Source organism: Uloborus diversus, chromosome 6 (genome assembly GCF_026930045.1).
Source record: "Uloborus diversus isolate 005 chromosome 6, Udiv.v.3.1, whole genome shotgun sequence".
Lineage (NCBI taxonomy): Eukaryota > Metazoa > Arthropoda > Arachnida > Araneae > Uloboridae > Uloborus > Uloborus diversus.
In genome coordinates, this window is record NC_072736.1 from 21,044,299 (window position 1) to 21,065,061 (window position 20,763).

The 20,763-nt window shown below is 32.4% G+C and overlaps 1 protein-coding gene across 1 annotated transcript in view; it reads right to left on the minus strand.

Annotated features, from left to right (window-relative positions):
• Nucleotides 1–20,763, minus strand: part of LOC129224267 (sodium/potassium/calcium exchanger Nckx30C-like) — a 111,965-nt gene that overhangs the window by 46,244 nt on the left and 44,958 nt on the right. Inside the window, 2 exon segments of the mRNA XM_054858695.1 lie at nucleotides 6,364–6,641; nucleotides 7,975–8,077. Coding sequence (XP_054714670.1) covers nucleotides 6,364–6,641; nucleotides 7,975–8,077 — 381 coding nt within the window.

Genomic DNA, 20,763 nt, shown 5'->3' on the forward strand with positions numbered 1-20,763 from the left:
CTGTACTTCAACAGTAAAATGAATAGTATTTTAGTACAAATAGTGTACAAAAAACAAAAACAAAAACTCTTTAGTCTAATAATTTGACATTAACTGTAATTTAACCATTTTTTTTTTACATTTAACATACCTCGTGAGGGTTGGCGAATACTTCCGTGCATGCCACGTAATAATCTTGAGTTTTCATGTGCATTATTTACTGCCATCTATAGTTAAGGCAAACCTAACCTGGCATCATCGTAATGATGTGATTAGGATCTGCGTAGCCTAATTAACGCTGCCAGTTAGGGTTTCCCCAAATACAGAGGTGTGAAAATTATTAGAATAATTGTGATTTTTTCAGTATTTCTTGAATAATTTTATATATACTTGCAATAGTTCATGAGGAATAATTTGTTTTGTTATTCCAATCATTTTTTCATTCCTTTAGAGTAGTTTTGAGTACATTACTTTGTTAAATGTTCGCATTTATAAAAAGGAAAAACATTTGATTTAAAGTTATGAAATTGTTCGCATTGCCTAAAGAATATGTTTCATTAACAATTCAATTTAAAACAAAATATAAAACGGTCTACTTGCTGCGCTAATATTTTATATTCTTTCCTTGAGTTGGCATACACATTATTTTATTCTTAAAGCAATTCTTTTCTCAACTTTAGTTAGTTTATTATCGGCAGCTTTTTGAGCAATCACGATTGCTAATTGTTTTCACTTGACCGTCCTTGATGTTTGGTTCCTTTCTAAACCCCACCGTCCTCTTCAGGCGCGATTCCTCCGGTCCTGAGCAGTGTGCTCGGAAGCCGCTTCTCCAATGACTAGGGTCCCGTCGCAGGTCGTGATTGCGAAAAAATAATTTGAATTCAAAATTTCGGAATTCAAATTTTTTTTCCTCTTTTTTTTTTAAAGAACTTTTGCGTGATCAGGAGTGAAGCAAGTGATATTTTTCCTAGAAAACTAGCTGCTATAAGGTGTCTCATTCAAGAAATTCCCTATATACAACAAGAAATCGCTATAAAACTAAAAATGTTCCACGAATATGTATGTAGAATTAAAATAGCTTTGAAATTCAAATGTAAAAAGAAATTCCAGAGTAGGAAAACGCAGTAGGAAATTAAATTTAGTGCAAAAACAGAAAGGAAATGAATTCATATTGCCAAAACTAATAGAAAAACAACTGATCATGAACTAAAAATCTCTCTATAAGCGTATGGAGTAAATGTATGCAGTTCTTCTATTCGTAGAAAGTTCATCTCAGTTGAGCTCTGTGCTCGTTGTCCTCGCACAAAGGGCTAAAACCACATTTGCTATGGCAAAAATTGTGCATAAATTATTTGTAAGTAATTAGAGTAAAACGAGAAAGATTAATTTTCCTTTAATTATTCAGTTAAATTCCAGTTGTTCAATCTTTTTCCTAAAATTAAATTTATTGCATACTGACTACAGATTCAGAACTGTTTGAAAATGTGGCTAAATTTTCCTTGTGAGAATATTTCCCAAAAACTTACATGCATTAAGGTACTTTTTGTCTCTTGGGTATAGTTTTCTGATAAATCAATGCGTAAAATACCAAAAACAAAGCAGTCAGTATGTCAGGAGAAATACCAGTAAAGTGTTTTCCCGAGTTGCATTACACAAACGGTTAAACACCTCACCCAAGTTGTGGATTGGAGCGTAATTTCCACTCAGGGTGCTGGATGTTTAAGCATTCTAGAAGGCATGAGGACCCAATATCAGCACGAAAACGTGCTTGAACAAAGGTTGTAGTTAAAAGTTTGGTTTTCAAATGGGGACTTCATATTCGTGCATGATGGTCTGCATGCTGAGTCTTGAAGCTGGATCTGTGACCAAAATTTTGAATGAAAAAAATATTTATATAAACACTTCTATGGCATGGAAACAGTCCAGATATGAGCCTAATAGAGCATATTTGAACCATTGTAAAGAAAAAATTAAAGAAATAGATTTGCACAAACAAGAACTGTCTGACAGAAGGACTAATTCAATTTTGGCTTCATGACGAGGAACTACAAATTAATTGACAAAAACTTATAAAAAGAATACCAAGACGGATCGAATCTTTAATAAAAAATAAGAGGATGCTCCCTCAATAATAAATGTATCAATATTTTAAAAATAAAGCATTAGGGGAGGGTGGGCCACAATGAGACAAAAAACACATATTTTTCATTTTTCGTATATTGGTGAGTTCTAAAGCACAGGAACATACTTGATTATATTAAAGGTATCAAATTATAGTATACTAGTGTTACCCGTACGTATGCCCGTAGTAGAAAATTAAAATGTCATTTGGTCCGCCTTTATATTTACAAAAAATGGACGATGAATTTCCCAACAATTGGCTATGTTCATTTGTTCTCCCATTCCTTGTCATGATAATTTCGTAATTTACTCGTCCATCTTTTGATAATTTTGCTCCGGAAAATGTTCTTAAAATTGAAATAGAAAAAGAACAAAATTTGAATTTTCGAAAAATCGCTTCAAAGGGCACACCTCCATGCTACAAACGAACTTTGTGCCAAATTTCATGAAAATTGGCCGAACGGTCTAGACGCTATGCACGTCACAGAGATCCAGACATCCAGACATCCTGACAGAGAGACTTTGAGCTTTATTATTGGTAAAGATTGCACCAAATTTAGCTCATTTAATGTTAGGAAAAAAAAAGTTATGAAGTTTTATAAATTCTATGAAAATTGTCTTATTGTATCCCAGTGATGGGCCACTATGAGACATTAAGTAGGACTACAATGGGAGAGCTGAATAATCACTGTATTTTATTTTTACCTAAAGTTTGCAAAATAAGTACATTTAGCAAGTTTATTAAAGAAGCTTAATTCAGCACTGAGTTATTAAAAAAATATAACAAAAAATTTACAACACCACGTGATACAGACTGATTTTTTTCCACGGTTCCAACGAAAAAAAAATTTTTTTTTCATAAATTTGATGGTTTCAAGGTTCTGTGTCCATTTAAAGCATATTTTAAACGTTTAAAACTTTTTTCCTTACATACGAAACAATTTTAATAACAGTAAGAAAAAAAAATCAATAGGATTTTTAAAAAAAAACAGGAAACGAATAAAATGATAAATTCCAAATATTAATTGATAATTCACTTATACAATTATTTTATACAAATATTAATTATAATTATAAAGTGCCCTGAAATAAGTACCATGTTTGACTACCTTAACAACAACCAACCGGTTTCTAGTTTTGTTATGTACAAAGCTGTGTAGTGAAATAAAAATTTCACTTGTAATAATTAGTTAAAATATAAATATTTTTAAATCAAGCCGACTTTCTATTGTTAAATTTCTTTTTTTAAAACTAAAACAAGAAGTAGATAAGTATTCTACACTAATTTACTGCTGCTTGGGCTACAATGAGACGTATCATTGTCGCCCAAATATTTGTCTCATTGTGGCCCAAACAACAAAATAAAGAATTTTGTTTCATAGCAGGAAAATAAACCATGATTTAAAAATAATATAACTGAATAATAGAAGATTAAAGTGTCAGTAACAACATAAACTACAACACTTATTTTAACTGTTGAATGTTTTCATGATTTTGACAGATGCATGAAATTATTCAAATAACTTTCAGTGTGTCCAAACAGTAACTAGTTTTTTTCTATATAAAAAAACTTTGATTATCTTTACTCCTCCTAAATGGTGGTAGCTGTCAGAATTGTATTTTTTTTTTAAATGCACAATGTCTTATTGTGTCCCATGTCTCATTGTGGCCACCCTCCCCTATTTCTTTGATATAACAAGATTTTACTATAAATTTCACAATTATTCTAATAATTTTCACACCTCTGTATATGCACATAATTAAAATCAGCGTGTCATTAGATCTATATTTCAGGGTCTCATTCAACTAAATGAAATAAAAAAATAGCAAAAATGCATCTCTTGCTACATCAAACTTGAGAATTTTCCGTTTTCCTTTGAGTGCAAATGCAGTCTTCCGTGAGTGAATGAAAACGTTACGGAAGGCAAAAACTTTCAAACAAACTTTTTATCCAAGTTGTTGTGTTTACCTTGCAGTCAAATGCTCAACTTATCGTATGCAAGACTAGAGAAATCCATAAATTTTGCATTAAATAGTCAAATGAATAAAAAAATCCACTTCAGAATTTAAACTCAGCTTCATATTATGCTAACTTGTATCCGAAGCAAGTGAGCAAAATGATTCGAAGTGTTTTCCGTTAATTGTCGGATCGACTGTAATTATTAATTCTTCTCTGCGGCACATAACACTACCTAAGCAACAGTGTAAAAAGAGTAAGTAAATGATAAATTAATGTATAGTTACCGCGAAGTCTAGATAAGTACTAGTTCATATTGATTTCACAGAAAGTTTGAGCTAAAATTGAAATATTTTAACAGTGATACGCGCAACCTGTTTCGCCAAGACTTGCTGTACGATATTTCAAGCTTAAACGGTGACAGCTAACTTATTTAATTTATGATGTCGTCATTAACTGACTTGTAGCCATCTAGTTGTAGTAAAGCATGTTAAACACATGCTTTTTACTTTCTTCTATATCTAATATATAGAAGAAAGTATTGGATTCGTGCAAATTTTCGAATTTCGAATTTTGACGGATTCGAACGTTTTGAGGTGTGCTGAGTCCATTTCGACTATTTTTGGAAAATGTCTGTCTGTCTGTGTGTGTGTCACGTCTGTGTGTGACCAGTTTTTTTGTGGCCGCTCTACAGCAAAAACTACCGCATGAAATCGAACGAAATTTGGTGAACATATGTGCCCCTATGTGAACTTGAGCCCATTGGTTTTTGGCGCGAATTCCTCCAAGGGGGGTGGAGCAATTTGACGTTTTTTGAGTTACGCGTGTTTGCTATTCCTCGGGAAGTAACAGGCGGAATCAACCAAAATTTGGTTCATATGTTGCCAGTAACAGGAACAGGTGTTGATTATATTTTGGTGTCAATAACTCAAACGGGGGTTGAGCTATAGAACGTTTTTCGTCGTCAATTGTGACTGCTGTATCTCAAGAAATAATGAACGGAATGAAAGAAAAATTTATCAGCAAGTAGTCTTTAGTGGGTATAAGAGCTGATTTTATTTTGGTGTCAACAGCTAAAAAGGGGGTAGTGCAATCACCCGTTCTTTTTTTTCCATTGTGATTGCCCTATCTCAAGAAGTAATGCTACGTTCTGGTTGAAATTTGGAATATATGTGAATCCATATGTAAACAGGCTTTGGTTCAATTTTGACGCCAATCGCTCCAAGAAATGTTGATTTTTTTTTTTTTTTGAATAAAAATAGCTTTATTAATGCAACAATAAGAAAGATAAATCGTAATAGATTGTCGTCTGCGTATTTCCCGTGATTTTAATTGTATGGAAATGATCGGAATATTATCTCAATGATTTAAAATTTTTAACTGTTGCCATCTTATGTTTGTTAACAAATAAAATATTTGTAATTAATTCAAGCAAGGCTTTTAAAATAACTTTCAATTTTCGCTCTTTGCTTTGCTTTTGCAATAATTCAGACATTGGGATGGTCGTCAAGTTTTTGCATGTGTAATTTCGTTTTCATTGGGAATATTGCTTCCTCGTCAAGCATGGTGAGGGATCAGAAAAAAAAAGAAAAATATAGAAGAAAGTTTCGTGATGGCCACAACATACTAGTTTAGGCTCGTGTTGGAATCCCGGTACAATGGTGCTAATTTGATAGAATTAGAAATAATGATTAATTAACTCCGCTTACCCAAGTCATGGCAAAATTCAGATTCATTCTTAGCAATATTGTCACCATATTTTGTCCCCAAACACAATTTCATAACACGATGAACACCAAACACAATTTCATAACACGATGATCATCAAACAATTTACTACAAAATATGATGCTCGATTTGATTGTACTGATTTACTTTTTTGCACAAAAGTATAGCGAAAAGAAGCATTATCCTTTGCGGTATTAGGTTGGCACCCTTCTGGGGAACTAGATGCCAGTCAGCAACTTGGCACCATATTTTGGTGTAACATACCATCAATTTTTTTCGCACTGAATGTTGTTAAATCTTGATCCGGGGAAGTTGACGGATGAACTGTTAGTGGAAACGGAACACTTCATTTTGTAGTAGGAGCGGAGTTATCGTGCCGAATAGCAAAAACTGATCTCCTTGGGCATTTTCGATGACAAAATGAAGAGTTCCGTTTCTACTTCCAGTTCATAGATTCTTTCTCCGTGGCACAGCTATATTGCTTGTTTTTTGCCACACCAGAGTTTTTCTTATGAATAAAAATTAAAAATACGATGAGAGAAGGAAAGAGGGAGGAAAGACAGAAAACCGAAGCTGACCCAAATTACCCGGACGTTGCTCGTGGGGGACATCTCTACCGGAGGCATCTGGTCGTTGTGGGCCGCGTTGGAGGGGGCGATGTGGGCCCCGCTAGCGGATTCCACCATGGAGGGATGCGCCCCGTGCGTGCAGTCCGGACAGTCGGAGCAGGCGGGGCATGAGATGCTGTTGGGCACCCCTTTGCTCGACTTGAGCGTACCGTTCGCTTTTTGTGCTTCCAGCAGCACTTTGAGGGATGCCATGGCATGCAGTTGGTTGGCTTTGTCGTCCAGTTTGCCTAAGAAAAAAATAAATAGGAAGATCAGGCAAAAAAATGGCATAAAACGATAGCATCACAATAGTTTTTTGCAAAACAGATTCCGCATACACGCTGATAAAATTCTAGAAGATCACGGACTGTTTCCGGCACCGTTTTTGTATTTTGGAGATTCTCCACCAGTTTCCCGTGAAAAACAAGTATGCTTTCGAAAACATTTTCTGGATCACTACAAATATTGTGAATGCAAGCTTTTTTCTGTGCTGAAAAATATTTTCAACAACCAGCGTGAAAATACAGCTTAGCTTCATGTGTTTCACTTTCAGCTCAGCGACAGACTTCTCAGATTTACTGAGTCCTAGACAAGATCGAAGTGCAGTCGCTAGGTAGCTTTGCGAGATTGCGTGCAAACAAACTGTCATGTGTTTCCTTGCAATTATGCGTTAGCTTCGGCCGACTACGCTTTGGAAGCTTTCTTGGTTAATCATTAGGATAGCAAACCAGTACAATAAACATGACTATCCAACTTTCTTCAGACGGTTCTTGACTTATTCGAGAAATATGAATGGTTTTTACAGGTAAAGCTTCTGAATTCTTTATAAAATTGCAAGGCGCCCTTTTTAGGATATCTTCCTTCGTAATGTTTTACAACTTCAATAACCCTTTTTTTTTTTTTTTTTTCTTTGTCATTTAATGTAGCAATTATTAAATCCCGGATTGTACTAAACTAAAGCATCCGGAATCTTGCAAAAGCAAATCCGACAGAAGGTAACCTAATTGTAAGACATCCAACTCGACCTCGGTGGATCCCGGTGTGAATGCCAAAGACAATAAAGATCCACTGAATACACGCTACGTAACTTCTTATTGAATCTGAGCGCTTGAAAGTTACCTATGTCAGTCAGAATGATTGCCAAAATACAAGGTGCCTCTACTCAAACCACAATGTCGTGGCTTTAAAGCGTCGGATGCTAAAATGGCTAAGAACCCTCTAGATTTGAAAACAATTCCCTGAAAATTTAAGTAATCTTGGTTTCAAAATGCAAATACGAATTTTGTGAAGTTCCAAGCGAGACACACTACTTTAAAAAATATGTTTTTCATTGGAGTGTTTCACCTGTAAAGAAAACTGCGTTGGAGTAGTTAATGTGATTGCAAAGCTTTGAAAGAAAATGAAATATGATTTAGTGGCTTTTTGCCACTGGTAACTTCTCAACTTTGTGGCCTAAAATATTTAAAATTTTTACTTTGTGTGTTTTACTCGTAATCTTACAATTAAAAAAATATATTTTACACTTCATTAGCAATTCTTGTAATATCCAGTAATAAAATTAAAAAAAGACGTGATACTTACCATCGTGTAGGGGATCTATTGTGTGAATCATTAACTGTAGCAAGCCAGATCTGAATTTACTTCCTGCATGAAGCATAGGTGTGCTCATCTTTCTTTTGGTCATCTGAAACAAATTACAACATCAATTTTTTCCTAATATAAATTATAAGCAATCATAATCACAAAGAGCTAACTGACGTCAAACAATTCATCTATTAGCAGTAAGTTGCCGTCCCTAAGCCAAGACTAAGACAGGACTACGTGTGATTTACCAAATTACAAAATTATCACATCCAAAACATTTCGTTTTGTTCTTAACTGAAAGCAAAGCCTGGGTATTGGGAATGAATTACCGCCCCTAAGCCAGGGCTAAGCCAGAACCACATGCAATATATACCAGACAGCCCTGTTATTACATCCAGACTGCAGTTTCGTTCTTGCAAAGCTTTGGGTAGCTATATTCGTTAGTGTAGCAATTAAAATTGCATTTTACATTAATATTTGCATGTTTCAGAAAGTTTAAGTTTCATTTGTTATAGTCTTTAATTTCAGGGAGACATTTGCAAATCATATGAGTTGAGAGTAACTACACAAGAAATGTGAAGTGGGGGCTAATGTTAAATCTGCTTTAGCCTTTTACATTTCATGGAGAGATTTACAAAGCCTATAGCTGAGAGAAACTACATAAGAAAGAGGAGGGGTGTTCTGTTAGATCTGTTTTAGTCTTACAATTTTAGTCAGACATTCACTAAACCTCCGAGGTCCCTCTGTTCCTGTCATGCAGTGACTAAACCAGAAACATTCACTAACCCTTTGAGCTGAGAGTAACTACATAAGAACTTGGGCCAAAATGAACTAAAGGTACGTTCATACCATACAGTAAGGAAATTAAATAGAGATGTCACACCTATGGTAAAAAGGAGATGATCTTGAAACTACAGTTATAAGAGACTTTGTCAAGAAAATGGATAGAATGAGGCTAACGTATTCGTTTCGCGCGATTGGTGAAAATAATGGATATTGCGGATTGCTTTAGATTTTAAATTACGTTTAAATTTACGAGTAATTTCCCAAACAAGCTTAATAAACTTGCAACAAATTCTTGTTTTAAAATAGCTACTAATGGAGATTCAATAATGCAATGTTTTGAATCAATGTATCCCAAGAAATTTATCACGAAGGCAAGGATCTTGGTACACATTGGCTCATCTTCCGTCTTCAATTTCTTACTATAGGATGTAATCTCTATGTTAATTTACTTACACAGTGAGGCTACTTGGACCCAAAATTTCCTATTTTTGCGAGTTTTACACTGAATTGTTGGTTAAAACCATAATGTGAACTGATAATCTTGTTTTTATCATTTTTCAGACGTTCTGCAACCACCTTAAAGCCTATTTTAAACAACAATTTTAACCCTTTACATATTTTTTTTTCTATTTATGAAAATTAGGTTGTTCAATTAGCCCAACACTAGGGCTACTTGGTCCCACTCAGCAAATTCATTAGAAAAAGCTGTAAAACAAGTGGTGGTATGAAGAAGGACCAATAATTTTTAACGAAAACTCAAAACGCACATTTTTAGTGTACATATTAGTGTTTATAAACGTACATAGATATTAATTAAAAACCTGTAAAAGGTTTTCCGCGATTTTTGCAGTGAAAACATTCAAAAATTTTAAAATTTAGTACCAAAATAAAGAGAATGTTTCCTGCATCTGATAGAATATGTTTGGAACTTCAATGATTTATAGAATTTGAATTATAATTTTTTTAAGCAGATTTTAAATACGATTAAGCCTTTATTCACGTGATTGGTAATGGAATTCATTACTGGCCGACACGGAAAAGAAACGTAATGATTTAAAAATTAAAAAAATATATATGTTGCCAGACTCTATTTCTTAACAAGTAAAATACTTGCAATTGATTTTTAATAGTATAATGCGTTTAAAAGGATTTTCAATTTTCCTTCTTGAGTCTACATTTGCGACTCAGTCGGGGTTTTTTCTTTAAGATTTCAATATTAGTTATTTCATTGCTGCCTTTTTCACGCTTCAAAAGTTGCAAGTGCAAGGGCAATCATTGCCGACATCAGGTTTTTGTTGCAGTTAAAATCATTGTTCTAGTAGTGCTATTCTGAGGTTCTAAAACGAATAATTTCTCGATAAAACTTTGTTATTTACTCGGTAAAAGTCAACAATATTTCAGAAACCAGTAAACAAGATTTTTAACTGAAACCGTACTGTACATAGCCAATCAACGAATTCATTCTGGAGTGCTTGCGTTGCGTCCACATTAAAAACTCATCAACCTTTAAAACGCAACATGAACATTAGGTGTACGCTATTACTCCGCCTCCACTTACTTCTATAAACTTTTTATAACAGATTCACTCATTTTTTTCTTCTATTTAAATAAAAAGCAACTGACTAAAAAAGAATGTCATGCAATGACTTTTTTAAAGCAAATATACTATGGTTTGAAGAAAAATGAATCATTTCCAACTGGAAATATCCATATATTGTTATTATGCCCGCGTAAAGATGGTGAATATTTGTAAAAAACAAAGAAGAAAACTTAATTTAATATTAAAAAAAATCATATCAGCAAGAACAATTTAGATTTCACTACAACGGTGTTGTGTATTTGCTTCTCACCACCCGTTATAAAAAATATATAAACAAGAAGTTCCGTCTAGAACTAAACGAGCCTACTTTCCCGTATACCCTTATTACTTTCTCGTACCTGATCAGTATTCTCAAAAACAGCTAAAATCACAAATTGTTTCAAACATAGTTTTTTAATAGTTCAAGCTGATTTCTAGGAATAAAATATGCTTTACTCATCTAAAAAGTTAGATGCGTAAAAAAAAAATAATAAATAAATAAACGAACAGATAAAATAACAGCACCTTTTAAACCAAGCAGCTAATACACTTTTTTAAATTAAACAAAATTCTTGAAACCGCTTTCAAAACGAAAGAATAATAATTAAAATTAATAAGCTCATTAAAATAAATACATCATAACCCAAAAATCGTTTCTTTTTCCCCTGTTGCCAAAAACTATTTTCTTAAATGAATTAATGCACTTACCAAAATAAATAAAAACAATAAAATGTTAACTTAACGAAATAATTTTCATTGACAAAAAAAACCCGTATGCGCATATCTTTAAGTAGAAACATAAATGTCATCGAGTTTATCCGCCGAAAACTGAATACCTAAATTAAAACTTTAGGGTGAAAATAAAAAGAAGTCATATTAACAATAATTATTTCACAGTTAAAACCATGCGGAGTCGAAGTCGTAGTCAATCTCATTTTGAGATAAATCAGTCGTAGTCGGAGTCGAATATCCAAGAATCGGAGTCAGTCATTTTTCCTCCGTGTATAAAATTTTTGCCAAAGCTACGAAGTCAGAGTCGAAGTCGAGGAGTTGGAGTCCAACTAATTGTCGCGCACAGCAGTCGGAGTCAGGTGCCCCTAAATTCTCGGGGTCGGAGTCTGGAGTTTATCGTCAAGAGCTATTTCCAACAAAATTTGTTTGAAAAAAATCCGACTTCAAGTACGAAATCTACATTGTCTGTCAGTTTCCCCATAGGCGCTAATGTTAATTAATTTAAACTGTTCAAAATTAAACGGAAAATTTTTCGAATCAAATCGATATTTTATATACAAGTTTTTACATCAAAAGCTTTTTCTTACACATTTTGTTTGAAGCAAATTCGCCTCACAGTTCGGAATTGTCTTGAATTTCTCCGTAGGCGCTAATATTAAGTTTTTTTGAACTGTTCAAAATTGAACAGAAAATGGTTCAAATCAAAAAGGGAAATACAGGAATGAGGTGTCCTCGCAGAGATCTTTCGAACAAAAAAATATTTGTTCGAATCGGACAATTCACTCAAAAGTTATTCGGGGGGACAACCAGACGAACCGCTAGACATTTCCCCCCATCTCAATACCCTACTTTCCAATTTTTAATGTTTCGATATTTATTTATTTTTTTTTTTTTTAAACTTTTTTTTATTTTTTGTTTTTTGTAATATTTTCAAGATGCATTAAGCTTTCTTTCATGCATTTTTCTATTTCATCTGACTTTTACTGGGAAAGTAGGCTAAAAAGGCAATATGCAATTAAAATAAGAATTGTTTGTGAAATATTTTATGCTTTAGGAGACGTCTTTTTAATTAACAATATCCTTCTATGTGTAACACAAAAGCTGAAAACAAAACATATTCAACTACAGAATGGAATTGACAGTCGAATTTTCTAATAAGGAGTTTTAAGGATATTTATTTCGGAGCCGAAAAAAACAATAAAAAGAAAAGGCAAAATATTATTAAAATACAAAACTCTCATTGTACATTTGTCGCATGAGATAAAGAAAATTCTTGCGCTCAATATTACCAATCTATTTCTAGAACTCACACACCAAAACGAATGAAAAAAAAAAGAGATTAAACAATGCAACTTTATTCTTGTATGCGAAATATTAAGAAAGGGCGGAATGGAATACAATGAGAACAATGTGAAAAAAATCTTTACTAAACATCTCATGCGTAAGAACTTTTAAGAATATTTTAAATTTTGCAACATCCAATTTATTCGGAAAAGATTTCTGAAACAAGGATAAGAAAAGTGAGAATACAGCTAAAAAGAAAAAAAAATAGCGTAGAACAAAGCTAATTCTACAGAACAATGTGAAAGAAACTAATGTACTAACACTTAGACAGAAAAAAAAATCAAAACTGCAAGAGCACAATAACGACCAGAAAACATAAGGAAGATTAAACTTAAAAATACTTTTAAAAGCGGGAAAAAACAGTTGATTGAGAGATCATCCCTAATCATGCAAAGCTTTTAACGCAAAAACGCTGTTTGAACTAAGCATTATATCCGGAAAAATGTCGCCAAATAAAGCCTTCAACACTTATATGCCAATTAATGACATAACATTGGATCAGACTTGAAACTGTCAAAAAATTGTTCTTTTTCTGTCTGATGATATAAGAATCTCAGTAGACAAAACAGCGCGACACGAAACTAATTTCGAGCTCTTTTTGAGGGAGGGGCGCTGCACCTTCGAGCAAATATTTCTTTTTAAAGGACTTAAAAGGTGAATTCCCTGTTTAATTAGGAGAATAGCTGAAAAACTTTCATCAGGCAGCACGATGAGTTTTAGATGACGTCTCACCAACAACTATAGTATATATCTGATAAGAACATGCCTGACGTTGGGAGAATTCATTTGTCCGTGGAAAAAACTGACAATTTATTTTTTAACTTTCAATCTTTATGCCTATGTATAGCTTAGAATTTATTGGAAGTAGGGCCATAAAACTCTAACCTCTACGTGCGTTTTATTTTGTCACTTTTTTTTTTTTTTTACTTTGTTTCAGCATCAATCACAAGTGAATGCGCGTTTCTTTTTCATTCACTACTGCCCTTCCAAAAGCACTTTATGATGAGGTGGAGTATTCCATGACGGATTGGGGGCAATATCGTTTAAAATATAGTACTGGTAAAGGAATAAGAACAAATACAACATTTTAAAAAATTTAAAATTTCACTCAGATGAATCCAAACTAAAAATATTGAAGCCCAACCTCTTTTTCCCGAAGACCGCACATCATAAAAAATAAAATAATAGTTTAAAAAACTAAAAAAAACACGCTTTCGTAGCAAAAAGAACTAAAAAGAGAAAAATAATCTTTGGATAATAGTAGTTGACCAATCATTTAATTTCAATGTAATACAAAAAGCGTGGGATGCTTGCTGCCTATTTACAATTTTGCTTGGACAACAAATGGCAGAAATTCAAGACAACTGATAAGAAGCACCCCACGTTTTTTGTATTACATTAAAATTAAGTGATTGGTCAACTACTATCATCCAAAGATTATTTTTCTCTTTTTAGTTCTTTTTGCTACGAAAGCGTGTTTTTTTAATTTTTTAAACTATTATTTTATTTTTCTGTTTTTTAGTCTTACGTTGGAGAATTATCAGGCAAAATTGCAATTACTTCTTTTCGTAAAAGTTGAATTGAAATTATTTATAAAACGAGTGCGAGGCAATATCTTAAAGTTAAGACAAGGGCACCCCGATGGAAAGCTATTGTGAGTCATCGATGTATGTTTGCGGAAATCATATTTATATTACTTTGAAAATTTGAGATGCATTTGAATAAAAGTTTTGTTCAACAATGGTTTGATCAGCAATGAATTTCCAATTGAAAGCTCACCTAAATTTTGGCATGAAATTAGTTAAAAACAATTATATTTCATGTTCTAATTACCTTGGAACATTGGAACAAATTTAATCTGATGCAGAAAAATTAAAGGTTTTTATAGATATTTTTAAATAATTTTTGCAAGCATTTTTTAATGTTTTTTTTTTTATTTTTTCCTTTTTCACATTGTTGGATTTATGCCAAAATATTGATTAAAATTGGAGTAAACTCACAATTAAAAGAGTTAATTATTAATTTGATTATAGAATATTGCATTGTCATCGGATCTGATGTCGCGTGCCAAATTTCAAAAGAATCCGATCGCAGGAAGTGGGCGAAATTTGAGCTGCAAGATTCCATTGCAAGATACATACATACATACATACATACATACATACAGGTGAAGCTAATAAAAGCGTGTTAAAAATAAATCTAGGGGGACAAAACACAGATAGAAATTAAGATAGTCGGAAACCCTAAATATTTTCTTCTTCAATATTTACTGTATCTTTCTAAAACTTTTTTTTTATACATGCACGCATTTCGACTATTTACAACACAGCCAACAATCTTTATTTGGTATTTTTAACGATTGCTGTACTTTTGCAGCAAAATGGTCAGAAGTTGGCTTTCAATAACCAAGTTAGAAACTTCGTATTGGTAAAAATAAGCATGGAGTAACAATAACAACAATTTTTGGTTTGTAAATTGATTTCTTTTAGAGGAAAATCAAATACATTTAAATTTTAGACGTGTTCCGGCCTGCAAAATTCATCTTAATATGAGCTCGGGTCCTCCGGTAAAAAAAGGTTGGCAATCAGTAGTTTAGGACATACAAAACTATAGATGGACAAACAGATACACAAGCTAAACTTATATCCTCTCCTTTTTAGTTCAGAGATTAGAAAAAGTAGAAAGAGCAAAGTTGAATGACACTTCACATTTTGGCTAAAGTTGGCTTTTACCCAGAAGAAGATAGTCAACAAAAGTTTTTCTTTTCTTTTTCCAAAAAGAACATTGTCTGCTTCGAGCAAAGAAAGCAAAATATGGGCCACATTTGCATTTAGTCCTTTTAAATCTTGTCTCTGGACTTCTGCCCAAGATTTGTACACAAATGTTTCCTTGCACGCAATGATTACATTTGCTACCAGAAAAACAATTCTATCTACTCAATAATATTTACTACCGAAGAATCATACATTGAGCTTCCTGCCATTACTGAATGGATAGTAGTACATTTGTTATCCTCATACTTTTAATATAGAGAAACATTGGTAATCCTCCACAGAAGAATAATATCTTGTATATATACAGATCTTAACATTTGCCATCGTTGAATATTTACGAACTCTGGTTTTCCAAAGAGAATAAATTTGTGGCAACGGATGGTGTTTACGAAATGAAAAATATGCATCGACTAAATTTAGAGGCTAAGTAAAGGCTGCTTACAAGGGTAATCTCAGTATCGAAAAATATTGTCATTATTACAGAATGTACTTTGTGCTATAGTGTAGAATGGCTGCTGCTTTGATGATGTAATGAATTTACCGTAACTAGAAATAAAGGATTCATTCAGAACTGGTGGTCTTAGTATTTATCATCATGTTTTGTCTAAGTTACAAGGAAAATTTGTAAGTCTGCTGTAATAAAAAATTCATGAAGGAAAAAAAATACTTTTTTTTATCATAATTTTAAACAGTTTTTTTTTTTTTTTTTTTGTTTTCTTACAACATTATTTCTCTTTTACGTGTGCACCTTGTATAGTTCTGAAAAGATTTAGACATTTTTCAACTTCACGCCAGGCACCAGCTCAGTCAGAATCAACCATCCGAAGGGTGCGTTTTTGGTCCCGAGAACCCTTGCATGGATATAAAGAATTGACAATGTGTGTTAAAATCAAAGGTTCTGGAGATTGGAGATTTAACCCTCAAAATCTCCCGCGAGGGAGATTTTGAGGGTTGATTTTTAACTCAAACCCCTGTGAGTTACATGCTACTGGCAAGTGTTGTACCGATTGGAGGAGGGGTAAAAATCTGAATAAGGATCAAAATATTTTAAAAATATGTATAAATCTAAGGGATTTTTTTAAATAAATTTTCTTCATCAGTTAATCTGACGGTACAATGCATTGTTTTCTGTTTTTCAAATTCCTTTTAAAAGAAATTAAGTCAACAAACAGGTGCTAAAAAATAAAAGATAATAACGCAACGATAATAAACAAATGTGTAGGAAACTGCGATTTCACAACCTTTCAGCACATAAATATCTCGGCCCAATAAATGTTTTTTTTTTCAAAAAAATATAAGAAGAAATTCATTTTTTCCCAAAATTTAGAACTTTTATCCAGCCGTCGAAGGCAAAAGATAATAATGCCTGATCGTGCGAAAATATAATACTTTTCTTAGTGGCATGAGTGCACAACTATTCCGCAGACAGCTGTTCCGATGTTTTGAACTTCAGGTGTTTCTTTATACTCTATTGTTTATGGCATACACTCGTTTCGAGTTGCCTCGTCGACAGTGAATCTTTGTTTGAGCTCGTCATTTTCAGAAACTTTTGCTAAAGCCTATTTTTCACGCGATTACAAAAGTCGCTAAATTTTTACTGCTCTTTCTGACAAATATTCGATAATGACAATTTCTGGCGTACTTTACTGCAGCCGAAATTCCGCAAGTTGCTAGAGAATTCAAAAGCAGCCAAAGTTTTTGAAGTGGCACAATGTTCAAAAGAAAAGTACAGTTTGACCACGAAAAATATGTAATTTGGCTATCAGTCAAGTTAAGACGATTCCATCTGAATGAATCTAGTGAGGGACAAAAGAAAAAAGGAATCATATTTTAATGCACACGTTATATAATGTCACTAGAACCTTATTAATTTATTGCATTCGCTAAATTAAAATGAGGGGACACAAAAAAAAAGTTTCTATGGAAATATAAAAAAAAAAAAGAAAATGTTTCAATTTCTCCCGAAAGGGTAAAGAAAAATAGTAATCTCAAACTTATTTTGTAAAAAAATTAATCAATTGTTTTTTTTTTTAGTGAATATAGATCGAATATAGTTTAGATTAAAAAAAAACATTGTCATGAACAAATTGTCATTTTTACAAAACTGCTCAGAATAATTAAGAGGCAAAAGCGCACAACGGTGGCGATTGAACTACAATCCCCATAAACTAATAAATGCGTCCATTTCCACCTATACCGTTCCATATTATTTGTGGTCAGAACCTACTTTCATACTCGACGTTAAATCCCGGTTATCACAAATTTGCCATTTCAACTGCGCTTGCGCACGGACTTCGCTGATTTCAAAAATCTTGCTAAAATTAATTACAAACGTTTCGAATTTGGTAATAAATATGAGATGGATACAGATAAAAATTAGAAATCACAAAGTTTTCTCTGATTTAGTTTTTAGGCCTCGGTAAAGATTGAATTTTGCGTCTTAATTATTAATGGATTTGGTGTCTGATTATTTTATATCTTTTCAGGACCAAATTTTTAACCTCAGAAGAGCGTACTAGAATTGCAGCATCACTTCTAATCCAAAGCCGAACCCTCAACCTAAATAAAAATGTGTAATACTAAGTTGTTTACGCCTAACGTAAAATATCCGCAAAAGACGGATTTCTGTACTAAGATTGCAATCATTTTTGAAGTACACAACGTGTTTTACGTTTATGTTAAATAAATATTTCCAAACCAATAAATATTGAAGTTTCATTTTTCTCTAAAGATTATCAGTTATTCATATCCGTAGTTTCATATAATATATCACGGAATCGCTGTGAGAATATTCTAATCGCATTCATTAATTTGGTGGGTCTCTCGCTCAGCCTAAATATAAACAAGCAACACGAAATCTTAAAACAAAAATCTAAGTCCGTGCGCAAGCGCAGTTGAAATGGCAAATTTGTGATAACCGGGATTTAACGTCTAGTGGATATCTGTAATCATATTCCAATCATTTTTGAAGTACGTGTCTTAAGTTTATATTAAATAAATATTTCTAAACCACTAAATATTGAAGTGTAATTTTTCTCTTTACATTATAAAGATTATCAGTTATTCATATCCGTAGATTCATATTATGCATCTCGAAATCGCTGTGAAAATACTCTAATTGCATTCATTAATTTCTTGGGACTCTAGCTAAGCCTAAATATTAACAAGCAACACGAAATCTTAAAACAGAAAGCCCAAAAAGCGGGCCAAGTCCCCGCGCAAGCGCAGTTGAAATGGCAAATTTGATAACCGGGATTTAACGTCTAGTCCAATTATTGCGATAAAAGTGACCACACTTTCAATGAAATGAAAACATTTATTGACCTTGGTTCATGTAAAGTAAGTGAAGAAAGTATAATGTGTGAAATAATTAAGAAAACAATTCCAATAAAATTGGTGAAAAAAAAAATATATTTTCGTACAAATCATTTTCATGGGGTTACAGAAAAATAAAGGAATTTATGATGTTGATAACTAAATTAAATTGAGAGCCTCTTTATATATAGACCCGTTTTAACTAGAAATTTCTCTTTTAAGAGACATTCAGCTTTACAGCATGCAGAGCTATGAGAGAATGCAAACTTCGGAAAACAGACCCAAAAAAAATCAAATTTTGCTCTATTAATTTACTAAACCAAAAAAAAAAGGTAATAAAAATCAATAATTAAATGATGGAGCTAAAGCAGCTTACTATCGCAAAAAACGGAGACATTCCTCAAACTGTACAGTCTGTGATTCCACGTAGAAATGTTTTCATCAAAAAATAAGTATAAGCGGTTTGTAAAAGAAAAAGAAATATGGAGAATGTGAGTAACAAATCAGTAATGATGCAGTGAAATTTCAAAAGTCGAAGGTATTCGTCCCCACATACTTGGATATAGTTTTTTTTTTTTTTTTTTTTTTTAATTTTTACTTTGAAAATCCTGTTTTTCACTGTAGGCTACTGGGGTATAATTAAAACCACTGAGAAAAAAATCCCTAATTAATAATTATTCAATTAACGTAATGAGCTAATTAACAGTCTTTTCGAAACAAGATATGTTGAAATTTAGTTTGTCTAGACATTATTCTGGCCGAAAATTTTTCATATTACTATCTTTCATGTTGCCTTCTTCAATAAAGATATTAGAAAGCATAATTATTTTTTATTCTCTACAGATGGATAAAAAGCAATATTTCTCCTTAATAAAAATATTCTTTTCAATTAATAGTCCTGATTGAGGCACAAAGCTTCTGCTGCACAATAAGGCTTATAATGATGTTGAAATACTGGGGTTGTTTCCATCAGTCAAAGTGCTACTTTTAGTCAATGAAGTTGATACAATGAGCAAAAAAAAAAAGGAAGAAAGAAAGAAAAGAGGGAGAAAAATCTTTTGTTTTCAAAACATTTCATTTTTTTATTTAATTTTTTAAAATGTCCGGTTTCAATAAAGGCGTGGTCATAATGACGTCACAAGTGATGAACTTTGGCCTGCTACTCCACTGGAACGCTAAATGCTTACGCTTGCTGTCTACCGCATTTCCACAATATGATAATTAAGAAGCAAATTAAATATTGCGCTCAAAGCTTGCTATCAACCATATCGTTTCCAGTACATGTAAATAAAGATGCGAATTAAATATTTCGCTCTGCGCTAATGGCATCAGTGAATGGTATTTCAGCACTTGGGATGTCATGTGCCGAAGTGGAAAAATTAAAATTGAATCTGTACACCGATTAAAATAATTTTTTAAAAATATTAAACTTTGTCAAATTATTTTTAAAATGTCAAATCCTATTTTTTTAAGCATGCTCTTTCAGAAAAAAATACTTTTAAAATTTTGAACACGACCCTATTATAAAAGCTTAATTCATTGTTGAGATACTATGTTTGGAAAGATACAATGGCAAAAATGTGATACTTCAGAAATTGAACGTAAAGGAATTTTATGGGATCTTTGTATCTAGAGAAATGTTTCGTTTTTTAACAATGTCACAGTACCATTTTAAAAACAAAAGAATAGAGAGCATTTTGAAATTTTTGAAAAATATCGTTATTTTGTTAATTTCTGCGATTTTAAGCGTTCACTTACTCCTTAAGATGATAGTAATATTTAATTTATGTCATAAATTATTTATTTATTTTGTGTATTTATGTCTTTTGAATTTTGCAGAATACTTTCAAGCCATATTAATATTGTTGTTTTTTATTTATTGTTATCTTCCCATTTATTTTGTTTTTTATACAGGATAGCTAGTTAATAACGAAATTGTAACGGGTTTCTCTGTGTGATCAACATCTAAAAACTAAAGCAATAGCTTTCACACGATTTGTTCTATCATTTATTCAGGGCTGTCCCTACTTTCTAAATTATGTACATATCCTTATGTTTATTTCTTAAAAAAAAAAATCTTTAAAATATTTCTTTAAAAAAAGTCAAAATAAATAAATAAAAAAGAAAAAAGTTTTTTTTTTTTAAATAAATATTATTCAAAACGTTTTCCTACTCCTTAAATCCCTCTCTGTAACACTTTTTCTAGCAATAATTTGAGTTGTATTGAATTACTTTTCAATTGTAACCGAAAATGAC